Raw genomic sequence first — 18,285 nt, 5'->3', positions numbered from 1 at the left:
TCCTCTCTCATCCCAGAGTCAATCCCTGCATGGAGACTGGCTGCAAAGGAGGCAGCTGGAGAGCTGGGGTTACCTTGCCATCCGGGACTGTGTCGTCAAAGATCCCTTCCAGGGACTTCTTTACTGAGTCGACTCCTTCACCAAACACCTGAGGGGAAAGAGTGAATGCGCTTTGAAACACAAAGGTGACTCCCCGTCTGCAGCACAGGCTAAGGGGAGAACAGTCTGTCTGACACCTCACAGAGAAATCAAACTGAAAAACACAGACACTCATCTCCAAACACAGTGAAGGAAAACAGCAGCTTGATAAAAGAGAAGGGGAGGTGAAAGACAAGCTGATGATGGGGCACCGTGCTGGAAGATTAGAGTGCATTTCTGCTTAGGTCTGTCTCTGACTTCCTTGGTGAAGCCGGACTGATTTTATCTCCTTTTGTGTTTGGTTTCCCCACCTGTAAAGTGTGGGAATGAACTTCTGCTAAGGATGAGAAATTAGAAGGCCTCTGCTTCTGGCTGGCTTTGTAATAACCCAGCTGCCAAAACGTACTTAGCAAACATTCAAGCACCACAAGTCAGTGTAACCCTTCTCTAATGAAATAAGAGCTGGTAACCCAGCACGAGCCACAGAGCCAAAATCAACAGGACTCCATGCAGGAGGAACGGCTGAACAGGAATATTTATGGGCTCCACCCCAAATCAGCACAGGACTCCATCAGATGGGCAAGCAGGGTTCTTACTGCAGCAGAAGCTTGTAATTAAAACTGAAAAGTTAAGTTTTACAGCTCCACATCAGCACCACTTGAGGATCAAGTTGCTGGTTTGGCTGTTAACTATTCCATGGCTAAAACGAAGCAGGGCCATGCAGGATGGGAGACGGTGTCTGCCACTCAGGGATTTACAGTTTGCTTCTTCCAATGGGCAACACTTTGCAGGACGCAAAGGAAATGTGTGCAGGCACTGCATTTAGACATTCTGCCACTTCCCCAGAACTTTACATTTTCTACAACTCTCTCAAGTATGACTTTCCTTTAACCTGGAACAGAACCTTTCCATGCCTGTGCTTAGTGAGGAGCGAGGGGGGCAGGGGCGGGGGAGGCAGCGTGAAGAATGCAATTATCCCCCCTGAAAGGAAAAACAAAAGGGTGAGATGGGGGGGAGAGGGGGGGAAACAGGCTTGCACACACAGCATGGGCAGGATCTTAGTTCAGGACAAGGGGCTGTGTTTGATTTGGGGCAAGTAAATACAAAGCAACAGGGATGCTGCAGCATCAGAACAAGGAATTGGGAACGCACTCATGGGAATCATCTGCTGCATTCCAGATAACACCCTGAGCTTCTGCTCAGCCACTAAATATTAGGTGAACTTTTAATGTCTGGCTGAAAACAAGCTCAGCAATTCCGCAGCATCCATCCTCTGCTGAGCAAAACAAACACCCACTGCTGCCTTAACAAACGGCAGAAGAAATCACGGGGAACAGAACGTGTGTCCCGAGCCTCTCTCCCCACAAAAACTGAGAGAAAAGAAAGAAGAGCAGAGCCTACATTTCCTGCAATTAGATGAGGTATGGCTCTCAAAAATTGAAAGCTATAATTAGGGATGTTTGGGAAGAATAACAGGGAAGCACCTTCCTACCACACATGTTTTCTAGAGAAAGATCTGGGCAGTGACTGGGTGGAAACATTGCAACTTTTGCTTTTCTTATAAATCTGAGGCAAAACAAGGGTTGTCCCTACTAAATGTAAAGCTTTTTGTCACTTTAGGAAGTTTTCACTCAACTCAGCTACATTTAAAGTATTGTACAAACTCGTACTTTTAAATTAAAAATAACCAAACAAGTCTGCATTATTATTTTCCTTTCAAAGTTGCACCTGTTTTACACATGAAGCTTTGTTGCTCCTGAGATTAGGGACAGCACCTCCAGCAAAAGCAGAGGCAGCAGAAATGCAACAACAGGAGAAACACAACCAAATCAGCTAAAGAAAGGGCAAACTCCAAACCTTTGACAGGAGCTGCTCTACACTGATCTGCAATTACAGTCCCGATTTCTGAAGAGGATGAGGAATGAGATGACTATGCACCGTGAAAGATTAACCAGGCAAGGCTAAGGCTGGGTGTGGAAGTGCTTGATGCAAGTGACTCTGTGCGAGCTGCATTCTGCACACTAACAAACAGCCTTGAAAATATCAGTATCACAGGCTTCCCCACCCTTACCTGATTAATGCTTGGCCTCCCTTGCTTTTTCTTCGAGGTAGTATCCAGCCCCCAAAGAGAAGAAAACCTGCTTCTCCGTTTGCTGGCAGATCTGGACATGGCCTGTGTCCTTCTCCTCACTCCCGACTCCCCTGTGCGAGCCGCCACCTGTCAATGCCACATGCTTTTAAAATCAGAGGTTACAGCATCCTACCTCTGCCAAACAGTAGAATCTGGTTGGAGAAAAAAAAGGTAAATCCTATGGCAAAAGAGTGTATTCACTCCAGGCACAGTGGTGATGCTGCCAGGCCACTGCCTTCTCCTTGCAGTTTAACTCATATCTCCCAACGTCAAACATCAAAAACTGACATGGACAGTACACCCCCACCCCATTTTTTGGCATTTAATCTGAGACATTTTAAAGCAGCCTAATCATCACAGAGCAAAGCCTCAGCACCAGTGAAGGGGGTTGGTTTTTCATTTGTGTTTTTTTTTTCTTTTGTTCTTTTTTCTTTTCCTGCCAAGGTTTAAAGCTGGACACGTGAAATCTGAGATATCCAAACTTATCTGTTGCTTCCCAAAAACTCAGTCTTCCTCTCTGCTCTTTCCTGTGGAAACACTCTAGGCATCCTGGAACTGACTCATAACTGCAGCAAGGCCAGATAAAACCTTGCAAGGAGGTCGTGGCATTTAACAACCTGCACTTCCTTAAAAGACAGTGACATCTGAAGGAGTGAGCAAAACACGGGAAGGGACAAAATGACCCTTTCAATCAGAGCCATGTTAACTGCTGGAGTGCTTCAAAAATGGCCAGTAGCAACCCCTTTGGAGCAAAAAGACATTTGCCTTTGCTGAGCCCAACTCTCTGAGGGGTGGTGAGGAAACTCTGGTGGGAATCAGTGTGACATCAGTCAGAGGGGAAGTGTTTGGGCCCAAGTTGAAGTAGATTTCCCACCTGGAGGTGGCCTCAGGAGAGGGAGCTCCTCTCATGCCAAAAAGGGAGTGGTAGGGGATGGCAGGTGTGAATGTGAGGCAAGGCAAAGCCAGCCAGACAGACAGACCCGCCCTGCCAACTCCGCCGTAGCTTCCTGGAACACCTTAGGACTGGGTTCCCACAGCCGAAACCGGCACAATGGGACTGTCAACGTTTGGCAGCCCCAGAGGGAACACCCAAATCTCAGCAATGCCCCGAGCTACAGAGCTGAGGAACTGGTTGTTTGGGTGCAGCAGATCCAAGGCTCCGTCCAAAGCCAGGAAGGACAGAAGGCTGGCTGGTGTATCCAGGGAACTGCATGAGGAGTGGTGGTTCTCCTTGGGAAACTTGGAGAAATCAAGCGAAAGAACTTAAACACTACTGCAGGTGTCTCCATTTCCACAGCCTGGACTTGTGAGACGTTCCCTAGCTGGACCTGGGACATCTGTGCACAGGCACCCGGGATAACTTGGTACATCCTCGGAGTACAGTCCTCAGGAGAGGTAGGGATGCCACGCTACCACCACGCAGCACCCACTCGAGTCACAGAACCACAGACTGGTTTGGGTTGGAAGGGACCTTAAAGATCATCCAGTTTCACCCCCTGCCATGGGCAGGGACACCTTCCACTATCCCAGATTGCTCCAAGCCCCATCCAACCTGGCCTTGAACACTTCCAGGGATGAGGCAGCCACAGCTTCTCTGGGCAAATTCCCTTCCTGAAGTTTCAGTTAGGGCTCACAGCAGCAGAGGAGCATGGAGTTACATTTCTCCATGTTATTGAGGGCAAAGGAGGACACAAGAGTTTGCTGAGAGGAGAAGAAAACACGTGTCTTTTCCAGCACAACATACTCAAAACATAATTTTTTTTCCCTTGGCTCTCAAGAGACAGCAGCATGAAGAGGCAGACTGTTTTTCAGGCTAACGCTCAGTGCTTTGCTAGATGTAAAAAAAATAAGCATAAATGCTAATTACAGCCCGCCACTTAAAAAATATAATAAATCCACCAGCAATTAGCAGGATGATGACGCTAATCTTTTCATAGAGGAGAGAATAAAAACACCCCTGCCTGAATTACAGCTCTGGATTCAATTGAAGGGTACAGCTGACAGCTACAAGACAACAGTGGAGCTCAGCTATTTCTGTGAACCTCCAGGAGTCCAAGCCGAAACTGCAAGAACTTGATTTAAATTCATTAGAACCCCAGCACTTTGCAATGCATTTCCCTGTACTTTCATGAGCTGGGTTGTTACAGCATTTAAGTTTAAGCAACCACTTGAAACATCATTTGCCACACTGTGAGCAGGAGGGAACGACATTCCCCCTCCTTTGTGGACCATCAGGTGTTGATCAGCAGAGACCGGATATTAGACTAATTGGTCAGTAGTCTCAGCCATATGGCACAAAGTGAGCCATGCCCAAGAAGGTCTAAGCCAACACATGCTGAGGGCCTAAGAAGGGCTCCCATTGATTTCATGGGACTTTTGGATCAAGCCCATGTACATGGACATTAACCGGAAAATCTGTTTATAGCGCAGGTCTGGACATCCAGAATCCCAACCGTAGGAGAAACATGGTTGTTCCACTTCCACAAGGCCATGGCCTGCAAGCATCTACTTTTAACTGACATCCAGGAACACAGACCCCTTTCAGGGAGCAGAATATCCTGCACCCTGAGGTGAGGGCTCACCCCTCACTGCTGCTGGTCGACGTGACCTCCGCGCCGTGTAGGGTGGCAGAGGTGAGCCCTGCCCTCTGTCCACACTCACCAGTGCATGGAAGGACGAGACTGAGAAGATCCCAAGGCGGCCCATGGCAACCTTGGTGGGCCGGCTGGCAAAAGCCAGAAGCCTTTTGGGGTTGGGGAGCTCCCCTCCCTGGAGACTCGCCAGGTAACAGCGGTACCGGAACAGGTCCATCTGGAACTGCTCCAGATTCTGCTCCCAAACGAAGATCTGTGCAAGGGGAAGATCGAGGAGCGATGAGTGTGAAAAGAGAAGGGGAGAGGAGGGAGAAGAGGGTGGTGAATGCCTTGAAAAAAATTATGCTCTTTCCAGTACACCTTTTTTCACCAATGCTGGTCTCACCCAAGAAACCCTGATTCCTCATTTTTCCCACATCACCCCACTCTCCCAACGCCTCAAAGGATACAAATAATAAGAGTTTTCATTAGATGGAAAACAACTCTTTCTACATTCATGGTAGAAGCCTTCTCCTGGGACAACTGCTCCTTTGATACAATGCTAATTAATAGGATTAAAATTTCATTTTTAATTTTCCTTGTATTCCAGGATTCTCTTTTCAGCAGTCCCTTAAGAGGCTTCTTTCGTGCATCAAGAGCATCTGAGAAACAAGAAGACCAAACCCCACCAAACTCCATACACAGAGCATCCCAAATCAGCAGCAGCAGCATTGCTGTGAGCACCAACAGAGTGCCAAGCACTGGGGATAATTAATCTGATCAGTGGAAGAGCACTACAATCAGCCCATGGAAGGATTTATCTAAATAATTCAAACAGCTGATAGGAAACAGTTTCAAAGCACCCAGAAAAACTCAGTTACACAGAGAGGCTGTGACTGACAGCCTTTGAGTGGAGCCCTTTCAACAGAGACGAGCATCTTCCCCCCTTTTCCCCCTCCATCCCCCTTCTCACGGGCTTCCAGGGGGTACAAAATCTCTTCAGCTTAGCCCTGGCCACTTCCCATGCTTTGCATTACAGGCACATTTGGCAGCTCTGGTAAAAGAGCTACAGATGAGTGAGGCAGGAGCCATATGTTTAGTTTCCTAAAATAAGGTGCTGCTGCAGCAGCAGGAGAGACATCTGCTCGAGGCTCCCTGCTCCTGAAATCCAGCTACGTTGTCCACTTGGAAGTCAGAAGGAGCAGGGCCCAAGGGTAAGGCAGGGCTGCAGCCACGAGGTCAAGACAGGCCCTTGTGACCAGGGATGGCTTCTTCACCCCATGTGCCAGCCAAGGAACCAGCCTCTGGCACACCTTAAACAACAGCAGCAACATTTGTGAGCAGCTGTTCCCTAAGGAATTCTGCTGCCATGACCTTCACTCTCCGCCTGCTCTCCACATCCTGTGGGTGGAGGCCAGGAGAAGACAGCCCATGCTGTACCTCAGTGCACAATGCTTGGAGAAATGGTGCAACTAAGGCAGCCAGCCCATCTCTCCTGCCAACACACCCCACCTGCTTCAGGCACAGCAGGGCAGGACAGAGCTACCACTGATCCCAGGGAGGCCTTAAACACTTGCTGGGGACTTAATTCCACGTGAGCAAGAGAGATTACTTGATCCAGGATGGTCTTCTTCTTCTTGGAGTCTGTGACAGAGGACAGCTGCATTTCACCCATTTTCTTCATCTTCTCGTCCATGTCGATCTTCTGCTCCAGCTTTTTTATCTCAGTCTTGAGGAGCTTCACGGTGTCCTCCTTGTGGTGCTGCCGCGCCACCGCGGTCGCGCAGGCCGAGTGGATCGCCGTGATCCAGTTCTCCAGCTCCGTCTGGCTGCAGGTCTGAGGAGAGCAAAACAGGGGGAAAAGAAGTCAGGATCCTCTTTAAAATCGATCAGAGATTAACAAATGCAATTCCAAGGAGTTTCCTCTCCCTTTGATCTCAAGATTCAAAGCCTTAAATCCACTTATTTCTGTGGCAGTAATAAACGCCCCCTCATCCTTAAGGAGGCCATTTTTAACTCGGCACCAGGCCCTCAGCACTTGGAATTACACCTATATCTGTGCCTTGCAGCTTCCCAGTGAGGTCTCAGGAATCACCTTCCTTGTTGAATGCCATGCTGCCATAATTTGTAGCTCAGCATTTAATGATGTTTTCTAAACTCCAAGTTCCTTAATGCAGTGAATGCACCAGCCTCTGTGTTCTTCCCAGGAATGGAGAGCTTTTGTGGCATGCAACAGTTAGTAACAAATCAATGGCATAAAATGTGACCATGATAACTATGAGCAGCTTTAATATGGTGCATAGAGCTTTCAACTTCTGAAAGTCCCAAAGCCCTCTGAGGACAACCCTGTTATCATTAAGAGCAGGCTCATCCTAATTTTTACAGCTCTGCTACTGTCCCTTCCAAGCATGTATGTGACAGCTTGGGAAAAGGGAACACTTCCCCTCTCTGGAAGTGTCCAAGGTCAGGTTGGACAGGGCTTGGAGCAACCTGGTCTAGTGGAAGGTGTCCCTGCCCATGGCAGGGGGTGGGACTGGATGATTTCTAAGGTCCCTTCCAATCCAAACCATTCCATGAGATACGAGGGACACCAGTACATATTTCTGGAAGAGGACTATTCTGATTAAAGGCTTTTGACACAGAAAGAAGAATATTTCAAGAATATTCAGCATTCCTTTTCCAGAGTTTCCAAATAAAAAGTCAATCCTTTTAGGTTTCTTACTAAACTCCATTCCTTTGTACAGTAGGTTGTAAAACAAACTCGGGGTTGCAGAGGATTCTCTCCGCGTGTCAGCCTGTAGCAATAATCACACTGGTATTTGGCTCCTGGATGGAAAAGTATCAAGGTGCCAAACCACCTTGTTCTAATTAAACTTCCTGATGACACCTGATCTATTAATAGAGAGCACAGCATGACTTCTCCAGTTGCTGGCATAGATGAGGAAGGTCATCCTCGCTGCGGTCACAACCAACAGCAAAGGACAAGGCTCACTGAAGCCAAGGAGAGATTCCCAGAGAAGCCTGCTCTGGAATTCACATATGCACAGGCTGGACTTCAGGTTGGTGTTCACAAAACTTTTGGGGACTGAAGCAAGTAAGACACAAATGTCCCAGAATGGCACCATTTTCCTTAACTCAGGTTAGAAGTCCTAAGTAGCACACAGGGCCTACACAGGAATGACTGACTTTTTACTCCCAATTTCCTTGTCTTCAGTTGGCACTGGATATTGCTTAACTTTGTCAGGCTCCCTGCCCAGACAATACCATTAACAAACTCTCATTCACAGACAGGGGCTTACAATGTCTTATCCCCATCACTGAATACAGTGGGCCCTCCTTGATGAGCAATTTCTGCTGGAAATAGAGGAATTATTTGCAGAATGGGAGGCACCTTGCCTACAGTCAGTTGGTGAAACATCATCCCCAGCAGAGAAGAGAGCAGCACTGGATGTACAGTGAGATGGTTTTATTAATTCCTAGTAAAATTCTAACAGCAAGGGCTCGTATTTTTTAGCTTAATGAATTTCAAAATATTATCTGTATACCAGTAGATTCAGTTTTCTTTTTGGTTTCCTGGGGAGGGAGGGGAAAAAAAGAATCTGGAGTGGATTTTAGGAGCTGAAGACTCTTCTGGCAGATCAGCAGGCAAGAGGAATCACTGCCCTTCCCAACGGAAAGGACCACACAAACAAGCTGCAAACACCTGACACATAAATACGCAGTATCACAAGTTGCTCTGAGCTCCTGGAAAATTCATGTGACATCTGCAAGTACTGGATCTGTGTAGGCACAATCAGAAGTGACTGAGCAAGGCATGGTTGTGTAGGAGGAATGTGATGTCTCTAGGTGCAATGCAGTGGGAAGGCTTGTTACAAGATGTCCAATATCTGTGGGCATCACAAAGCAACTCTGTTTTTCTCCCTATGTACACATTCTCCACAGGACAGAAACAGTCTTCTGCAGGTCAAACCCGCCACTACAGCACTGTGCTGTGTGTGGGTGGTGTGTGGGACATGAGAAGGAAGTACCACTGCTGTGAGGCCAGCAGGGCCAGCACATCCCTCACGCTGCTCCCACCACTGCAGCTGATCCCCTTCCCTGTGCCCCAACCCATCCCTTCCTTCCCTTCTGCTTCACTAGCCATGCATGGCTTCCATGGCAGAAGGGATACATCGTGAAACATTTCTGCAAGGCAACATAAATGACTGGTTTTCATTTGAAAAGGCTGGTTTTTGCTTTTTTCCTACATGAAAACCTACCCGTGGCATGACAACACGGGGCTTTTAATGGGTAAGGCCCTACGTGCCTCAAACTGTGACCTTTTCAGTACTTCACATCCACTGGCATTAATCCTATGAGAATGAAGGGTTTCCCTTAGAAAACTGCATGGAAAAGATCCTGGGCTGATCCCACAGCGTGGGCAGCAGGGAAGGGGGGAATTCTGCCCCTCTGCCCCCTCAGGTGAGACCCCCCTGCAGAGCTGCCTCCAGCCCTGGGGAACAGCACAGCAAGGACATGGAGCTGCTGGAGAGAGTCCAGGGGAGGCACCAAGAGGATCAGAGGGATGGAGCAGCTCTGCTGGGAGGGAAGGCTGGGAGAGTTGGGATTGTTCAGACCTGATTGTGGCCTTCCAGGACCTGAAGAGAATCTTCAGAAAAGATGGAGAGAGACTTCTTACAAGGGTCTGGAGTGATAGGACAAGGGGGAATGTCTTCAAACTGACAGAGAGTAGGTTTAGACTGGATATTAGGAAGAAATCCTTCCCTCTGAGGGTGGTGAGGGCCTGGCACAGGTTGCCTAGAGAAGCTATGGCTGCCCCATCCCTGGAAGTATCCAAGGTCGGGTTGGACAGGGCTTGGAGCAAAGGTGTCCCTGCCCATGGCAGGGGGTGGGACTGGATGGGCTGTGAATCCATGACTCCAAATCAGTAGATCATCACCTTGAGGAAGCTCTCCAGGTGGCAAAATACATGTCCCCTTCCCAGGAAGGAACCACGTGGCAGGGCAGTACTACACTAGGAGCTGAGGAAAAATCCCACTGAGGTGGCAGAGAAGTTGGTCTGCAAAAACATGATTTTTTTTTCAGCATACTCTCAGATACTCAGTGTCTTCAAGATGTAAGCCAGCACCACTCCATTTGGGTCAGAAGGGCTTTTTAGTTTTGCACCAGTTTGAGAACGCAGCCCCTTGTTTATGTGAGCTGCAAGGACCTGCAGGACAGTGCAATTTTATTTTCTGCTCTGGGGAGTGATGACATGGGGGCACATCCTACCACAGAAAAGCTTCTTCATCAGAGACAGAACAAGAGAACAACTTTGTAAGCCCCTTGAACCAGACCCACCTGGAAGAGGAAAGCATCCCCAAGGGAGTTGCTGAGACAGAAGACGAAGTCCTTCTTGGGGTGCTCAGGCACAGCCTGCACGATGCTGTTCTCCACCCAGACAGCGTGTTTTGGGATGCTGTTGTGGTCAATGCCAGACCTGCCATCAGTCTCATAGAAGAACAACGTGCACCCTGCAAGAGACCATCCTGTGTTAGCAAGTGAGACGTTTAAATGCCACCCTGCATCTATTCAACGCTGAGACTCAGGACTGTAAATAAACTGGCACAGGGAGGATTTGCCAGGGCCTGTCCAGGTTTTCAGCCTCATAGTGGAGAGCACCAGCAACTGCCCAGTTTTCAGCCCCACAAGGTGGGGTTTCCATGACACGGGGACACCAAGCCCTGACCCAGCAGGTCTTTTTGCTCTCCCTAGGATTGCCAAAACAGAGCTGAGAAAGTCACGGGCAGTAAAATACAGCCCCAGACGAGAAACTTCATAACAAATCCCGAAGTGGGGGTCATCCACTGCCACCCTGTGTGTCCCCTGAGGGTGACAGCCAGCTGTGAGCCAGCCCTGGGAGCAGACAGGCCCCCAGGCACGGCCCAGCCTCAGCCTCTGCAGCTGCAGCTACAGTCCCTGCAAGGCAAAGATCAAGCAATTTAATTACTGGATGCAGACAGTAACTGGAATTAAAATGGGCTGGAATGAGCTGTCCTCGCTGACTGACAGACAAAAGCTCAAAGAGGAACACATGTTAGCTGGGGACAGCAACCAACCTGCTTGGTGTTCCAAAATAATCTTTACAACCCTCACAGGGAAGGAAAAAAAAGCATACAGCAAGTCTAAAATTTGGGAGATTCCAAAAAAAAAAAGAAGAAAAAAAAGGGTCTCCTCTCCAACCTTCCCACATTATCTCCAGTTGGTTTTATGCTGGCACACACTTTCTGTGCCACTGGAACCAGCCGTCTCAGTGCAAAGGGATGGCCGGGTACCCAGCCTCTCAAAGAAGTATTTGCAGCCAAACAATGGCAGCTGTTCACTTCAAAGCTTGGGTTAAACACTGGCGGTATTAAGGCACAGCAATCCAAGGCGCTAACACTCCACTTGAGTCAAAGCACTTCAAAACAACATCTACTCCCTGCTCATCCTTCCCCTTTTTCCTCCCAGATGGCCCTTTGTTTGCCTGCTCCTCACAGCAAGACCTTCCGGCCACAGGGCCCCCCTCTCAGGGGATTAGGGCTGTCCCCTGCCCCTCACCTCCCTTTCTCCTCTTCCATTTCCCCATCCCTCTAACCACCCCAAGGAAAAGCTGGCTCCTAACTTTGCTGTTGCTTTTAAAATAGCGCTGCAAATTAAAAACAAACAAGTGCTCTAAGTGTGGGGAGGACAGGGTTTAACCATGCTGAGCTTTCTGGGTGATCCCACCAACAGCAGGAAACACGGCTCTGCCTCCCCTGTCTCCAGTCGTGGTGGAAGAGAGCGAGGCCAGTCCCCAAACTGGTTTCCTGCTGATGAACCACATGAAGATTAATTAGAGGTCACACCAGGAGGTCAGCTCCTGAGCTCCAACTGCTCCATTAACACCTCTGTGCATTTATGAGTACGTGCCTTGCAGGAACTGGAGAAGTTCTGGGAGAAAAGGGTCTGTGTCCCAGGCAGCTGAGGAGGGATGCTCAGGATGGGTGGCACAGCCAGAGCAAACGTCCACCAAGCCACACTCCAGCCTCAGTGACCAAACCATGGCTTTTTGTCTATTCTGTGAAGCCCAAGAGGTGCAAGAGGAATGCACACCAGGGCAGAGCCCCTGTCTGAACACAGGACACTGGCATCACCAACAAACTCCCACCATCACATGCCCACAGCTACACACGGACATTTAGTTTGTCAGCAAGCCATGGACACACCTCCTAAAGGAAATACTCAGGGAAACCACCCTGGGTGGTGCCAGCAGGGCATGAACTCCAGTGCTGTGCAGCACAGCCACGTGCCTCGGGCTGCACACACGGCACAGGTGGGAGCACATCCACCACATCCAGCCATCAAACACAACCTCCTCTGCAAGGCAGCGGGACCATTCCTCAGACTTTATGTTAACTCCCCTGAAGCTCACTGCAGGTTTTGTAAGGCCATTGGTTTCACCATCGGTAGAGATTCCCAACCCACAGGACGCCTTCCCTGTACCTTTCAGGGAAACCCAGTAGTGCTTCCACTTCCTGCGCGTGGCCGACTCCACTTTCTTGTTCTTCTTGTGCACCAGGAAGTTCTTCACGGCCAGGGCTCCCGCTTTCCTCACGGTGCCCTGGGCGGCCGTGAGCAGGATGTCAGACTGGCCAGGGGAGCTGAGGGTGCCACTGCTCTGCTCGTCGCTGAGGGCAGAGCCGGCCTCCTCCAGCTCCCCGCTGTTGGCCGTGCTCATCTCCAGCTCCCGGCGGAAGTTCTCGTACACGCCCTGGCGGAGCCCATCGCCCGTGGAGCTGCTCCCGCTGTCGCTGCCGATGAAGGCCCGGCTGGCTGTCGGGGAGTAGCTGGAGGTGGTGGCATTGGAGCGCCGGGACAGCAGGTCGGTGTCGGTGGCCGCTCCCTCGATGCCGCTGTCGGTGAACTCGCTCCCCTCGCCGGCGTTGACGTCCTGTTTGCAGGAGAGACACAGGGTGAGACAAACCCCTTCTGGAGACACCAACTGAACCCCAGACTGAGGTGGCACCACAGCTCTTCACACCCCCGTTCCGTCTGGCACTGGAAATCCCTCATCTCTTCTCCTTCTGGAGACGAACCACTGGAAGAAAAGGTGGGGTAGGCAGAGCTCCCAGTTTAGGACAGACCAGTCACACATGCACAATTCCAGGTGGTGCCTCTGCAGCCTTAGCAATTTGGAACATAAGATGCAGCATCATCTGTTTACATCAAGCCAAGTTAACAGTGCTAAAGGTTTTGCAAAAGAAGAACATATGGCAGCAAAAACTGGCAGTGTCGAGAAAAGCAGCGACCAGCCTACGCATTTTGAGAAGAAAACATTGATATTGTGCACTCACACCTACAGCTGAAGACACATTTTAGACATCCCAGGACTGCCCTTTGCAAGTTATGTAACTAAAAAGGCACTTTTTTTTTTTTATCCTGATATCTTAATGTATTTAGAGATTATTTCTGTTTTGCATCACTTGTACATCGCAAACCCTAACAGTGGGCCATGTGATATCCCCTGCCAAACCCCCTGGTGACAGACCCGAGCCTTCCTGGTCCCCAAGAACATGCAGTTTAAGGATCAGAAGAGAAAGAATACAGTCAGTTTGAGCAAGACAGGAAAAAACACAACTGAATTGGGGTTTTGAAGGCTCAGTGACTCAGTCTGACCCCTGCTACAAGGCTACAGCCCCAAGGGGGATCACCACCAGCATCTCAGTATCTACAGACATTTGTGGCAACTTTTGAAGGAGAACAAATAAAGGCCAGGCCCTGTAAGTGGAAAGAAACATGTCAGGTACTCAGGAGAAGACAGAGCCAGGGAAGAAGATGCAAAGAGGTGAGAAATAAGGCCAAAACAACAGAGATTTCAGCCTCTATCTCTTCTGCAAGCTGGTGCTTGATTTATAAGTTAAAAAAGAGGAGTCTCTGAGAAGAGGTAGCAGAATGAAGTATTTATTTTGAGAGAAAACAAGCTTCCAGATGTTGGTTCAAGCACCAGTTTTCTCTGTATCCAAGAACAGCCCTGTGGAAACAAATAAACCCTCCACCAGCTCTGTTTGAAACCACCCTCTCATGGAGCAAGAGCTGGATGAGGAAACCTTAGCAGAGAGGAGAGGTTGACCAACTTTTAAGGCATTAATTTGTAATGGATGAGGCCGTTCTTCCTAAGAGCCACCTCTCAAGGGAGACTTGGAGTCCAGCTGGAAGAATAAGCACTTCCTTCCCTGCTCAGTGAGCACAGCTATCCAAGTCCAAGCAGCCTGGTCTAGTGGAAGGTGTCCCTGCCCATGGCAAGGGGTTGGAATGAGACGAGTTTTAAGGTCCCTTCCACCCCAAACCATTCTGTGATTCTATGCCATACAAAAAGTAAAGAGTTAATTCTACAATCTCAGCTGAAGTAACTTTTAGGAAGCATATCTCATGCTTTAATTAAAATTAGTTGATTTAAGAAAACAAAGAGCTACTAAAACAGATGACCGACCTGAGGGAGATACAATTTGTGATCATGCATGCATGAAACTTTCTTGGTGCTTTTTAGCAGACAGAGTATTCTTCTAAAAACTGAAGGCCCAGTTCTGCAATGCAGGCTCCCAGTGTGCCACAGCCTTCTCATGTAACCTTGGTGAGACACTGCATTAGTTGCCTCAGTTTCCCTGTCCACAAAGGGGGATTACACGCTGTAACTAATATATGGCCATAACAGTTCACTATTTATAAAAAAACTCAAGGATGGAAGACTCAGAGCGACTGCTATATTTGCTCATGAGCTTTAACTGTAGCACATTTTGCAAACATCTTGATAATCTTGATAATCTTTACCACAATGATGGGTCAAAAGATCTTTCAGTGTCATGCTGCAGCCCTGCTCCCAATCTCCCTCTGCTCCCTGCACTCCCTCTTCCACTCCTAAATATCCCGTATCAAAGACTTCGGGACAACTCATTCAAGGCCTGCGGTAGGAGGACGGTCTGAGCACACAAAGGTCAGAACAGTTCAAACCCCATAGTTTGGAGCCAATATTGTTCGGGCTCGTGAGTTATGAGGCGCAGCACTGAGGGAGCTCAGTGCCTTCGGAAGTGTGTGTGGCACGAGGTCGGGCCTGGGGTCAGAGGGGTTAAGAGTGTTCACTGCACAGTTCTCTGGCTGCCGAGCTCCTGCTGCAGCGTCAGCTCCTTCTCATCCCAGGGTAGGAAAAGCTCTGCCCCAGCCTCGCAGTGCTACACTGAGAACAGACAGTTCAGCAGAAAGCACAGAGGTTCAGTGTTGTGCTTCCACAGGGATTTGAGGGGGTAACAGTCCCAAGCCAAGAGCAAACCGTAGCAGGGTTTGACGAACACAGCGCTGGGGGCACAGAACCACTCCCACACACTGGCAAACAAGGATGCTGGAAGTTAAGCATCCCAGCTCCCACCATTGGCAGGATGGCTCTGGGCTGGTGAGGTGGCTGAGGAATCACAGAATCATCTAATTTGGGTGGGAAAAAGGCCTCTGAGATCAATCGAGTTCCCCCTGTGCCCCATCCCCACCTTGTCCCCCAGCCCAGAGCACTGAATGCCACGTCCAGTCCTTCCTTGGACATCTCCAGGGATGGGGACTCCACCACCTCCCTGGGCAGCCACTTCCAAGGCCTGACCACCCTTTCCAAGAAGAAATTCCTCCTGATGTCCAACCTGAGTCTCCCCTGGCACAGCCTGAGGCCATTTCCTCTCCTCCTGTCCCTTTTCCCTGGGAGTAGAGCCCGACCCACCCTCCCCCCCCCAGCTCCCCCCTCCTGTCAGGGAGTTGCAGAGCCAGAAGGTCCCCCCTTTTCTCCAGGCTGAGCCCCCCCAGCTCCCTCAGCTGCTCCTGGTGCTCCAACCCCTTCCCCAGCTCCATTCCCTTCCCTGCACATGCTCCAGCCCCTCAATGTCCTTCTTGTCCTGATGGTCCTCAAAGTGGACACAGCACTTGAGATGCCTCAGCAGTGCCAGCACAGGGTGGACACAAGAGCTTTGATGTCCAACTTCCAAGTACCTGCTGACAATGCCACCACAGGCCACTGCCTGGAAGCAAAGCCCAGATTGTGTGACCTAGATGAGAGGTATTTAAAAATTACTCACGTTTCCTGCTCAGGTTCTCAAAGAGCCCCACGGGCAACAGCAACACCTCTCTCCTCCAAGGAAGACTTATTCCAGGTCCAGGATGGGATGCACCACAAGGGCTTGCTAACCTAACAGGCTTTTCACTGCTCTGCAGAAGGAGTTTCTAGGCAAAGACTGCTGAGGCTGAACTACAGCCACGGCTCAGCCTTCACTGCTCACCCCTCTGACCCCTGTCCAGTGTCCCTGCGGCTCTCCAGCATGATGGCATGTGCCAGGCACATCACAGGAGCTGGGAGACAGCTGAAGAGAGCAGAATGCACATTCCTGACACCCATGGTTTGGGGCATTGTACCCACATTATAACAAATGACCAGCACTGGCACTGCTGCCATCGAGGAGCTCTGCTTCATTCCACTGGTTTAAAACCCCAGCGAGGACACTGCCCCTGATATTTTGCACCTTGACAGGGATCTTGTTTTGTACTGTCAGGCTGGCAAGCAGCTGTCTCCACACAGAGGAGTCTTTTTGTCCAGAGAGATCATTCCAGGTTGGAACTAAAACCTGTGCTGCCCTGCTTGTCCTTCCCGCTGGTGTTTCCTCAGTGTCGGCCCTGGGAGGACAAGAGGGCAAAGCAAGGGGGGAGGTGGAGATCATTCCATCGGTCACACCAAGCAGAAAGCATGCAGCAAAGAAAAGAAAGCACACTTCCTCCAAGACACAGAGATGGGGGAAGCCGTGGGAACAGCAGGTCTTGGCATTTTGCAGACACAGCAGGTCTCAGTCCATGGGGAAAACAGACAGAATAAACAGGGCTTTGTTGCTCCGACTGAAGATTGCTCTGTGGAGGGCAGGGAGAGAGGCACGTCAAGACCACTGGCTGGAGGAGGGAACTAACCAGGCTCTGGGACTGTGATGTGATGGGGAGATCGGGAAGCACAGCTCCCACCAGGATCTGGGATCCCCTATGCTGCTGAAGGAGATAGAGCAGCACCACTCCTTACCCTGGCAGTGCCACCGTATCGGATGTAGGTGCCCAGGGTTTATGAAAGCAGGCTCAGCAGACAGGGATGAAGGGAAAGGTGGAATGACTGATGCCAGGGAGAATCTGAATGGTGCCATTGTTACCAACAAGGGCACAGTGAGGCCCAGCAATCAGGCCACGTGCCAGGGCAGCTACCACAGCCCCCGGAGCATCCGAGTGAAATGAACTGGAACGAGTTATCACAGCCCCATCAAACTGCACAGAACAATTCAACTGATGAACCAACTGGGTAAAATGCTAGTGGAAGAATTAGCAACCCACTTAAATATAGGTGTTTTCTCCACATAAACACTGGGTTTCAGGCAAAACAAGCCAGTAGGCAATGAAGCTATAATGCAAGCTACATCAGGCTAATGTACTTGGTGTTGTACCTTTTGCATACTCATGTGACACTCATACACTGTATAGAACCATAAAATATGCTGAGTTGGAAGGGACCCATCAGGATCATCAAGTCCAACTGCTACATAACATTTGTTAAATATTTTTTGCTAGATTTAGAAGATATACGGGGGGGGAAAACCTTTTGCTTTAGAAAAAACGCCTACTTTCAGCTAGCAAAAACCAGGAGAAAAGTTTTGGGGCATGTTCCAAGTGTCTTTGTCCTCTTGTTGAACATATTTGGTGCTGGCCTCTGCTAGCAAGAGACCACTGGAGGGGATAAGCCTTGCCAAACTCTCTGGCTCATGACTGGACACAGAGCACTTGCAATACAACAGTTCACTTCCCAAACTTCGCACCAGCAGCCCTGCTACAGACACTACTGAAATGCCTTGGTGAATCACCTCCTGCCCCACTGACAGCAGTGATTCATGGCCACTTGGGGGCTGATTTAGCAGGGAAAAAATTTTACTTCCCTAATATAAACAGCTCCTTATGTGGTTAATGCTTCTTTCTAAATTAATCATTAGATTAAAAGTATGACTGAGTGGGTTTTTTCCTTGGAAGGGGGTCCCTCTGAGAGAATGCACATCCTTTGTTCCCCGTCCTGTTTAGTAACAGAGCAATCAGGTGCTCACGGCTCAGCAAGAGCCTGAGATTGCACACAACCTGTCTGGCTGCTCCTTAGGCAAGAACCACAGGATACATTTCAAAAGGGTGAGCAGCCTGATGGTTTGCATGCTTTTATGTGACTGTGTCCCTTTGAAGCTCCCATGTACAAAAAGATTGGCCTGATAAGTGTTTTTCCTTTCTTTTCAGTACTGACTCCACCATCATTTGCTGGTCAAGGAATGGCTTGCTGAAAATCCAAATTAAATCCTTTCTCCACAGTCACATGAGCACCTGGTAACACATGAGGAGATTGATCTG

At 49.4% G+C, this 18,285-nt stretch overlaps 1 protein-coding gene across 9 annotated transcripts in view; it reads right to left on the bottom strand.

The window, feature by feature from the left end:
* The window catches only part of TIAM1 (T cell lymphoma invasion and metastasis 1), a 164,342-nt gene that overhangs the window by 51,346 nt on the left and 94,711 nt on the right, over positions 1–18,285 (bottom strand). For all 9 annotated transcript variants that reach the window (XM_027660024.1, XM_027660023.1, XM_027660031.1 and 6 more), the window contains 6 exons: positions 12,346–12,793; positions 10,183–10,355; positions 6,455–6,679; positions 4,931–5,116; positions 2,210–2,356; positions 74–148 (listed from right to left, as the gene is read on the bottom strand). In XM_027660024.1, the coding sequence (XP_027515825.1) occupies positions 74–148; positions 2,210–2,356; positions 4,931–5,116; positions 6,455–6,679; positions 10,183–10,355; positions 12,346–12,793 (1,254 nt within the window). The remainder of the gene's footprint in view (positions 1–73; positions 149–2,209; positions 2,357–4,930; positions 5,117–6,454; positions 6,680–10,182; positions 10,356–12,345; positions 12,794–18,285) is intronic.

Source organism: Corapipo altera, unplaced genomic scaffold, assembly GCF_003945725.1.
Source record: "Corapipo altera isolate COAL_440 unplaced genomic scaffold, ASM394572v1 74, whole genome shotgun sequence".
In the NCBI taxonomy this organism is placed as follows: domain Eukaryota; kingdom Metazoa; phylum Chordata; class Aves; order Passeriformes; family Pipridae; genus Corapipo; species Corapipo altera.
Note: the sequence above shows the minus strand (reverse complement) of the source record. Positions and strands in the feature narration are given on the sequence as shown.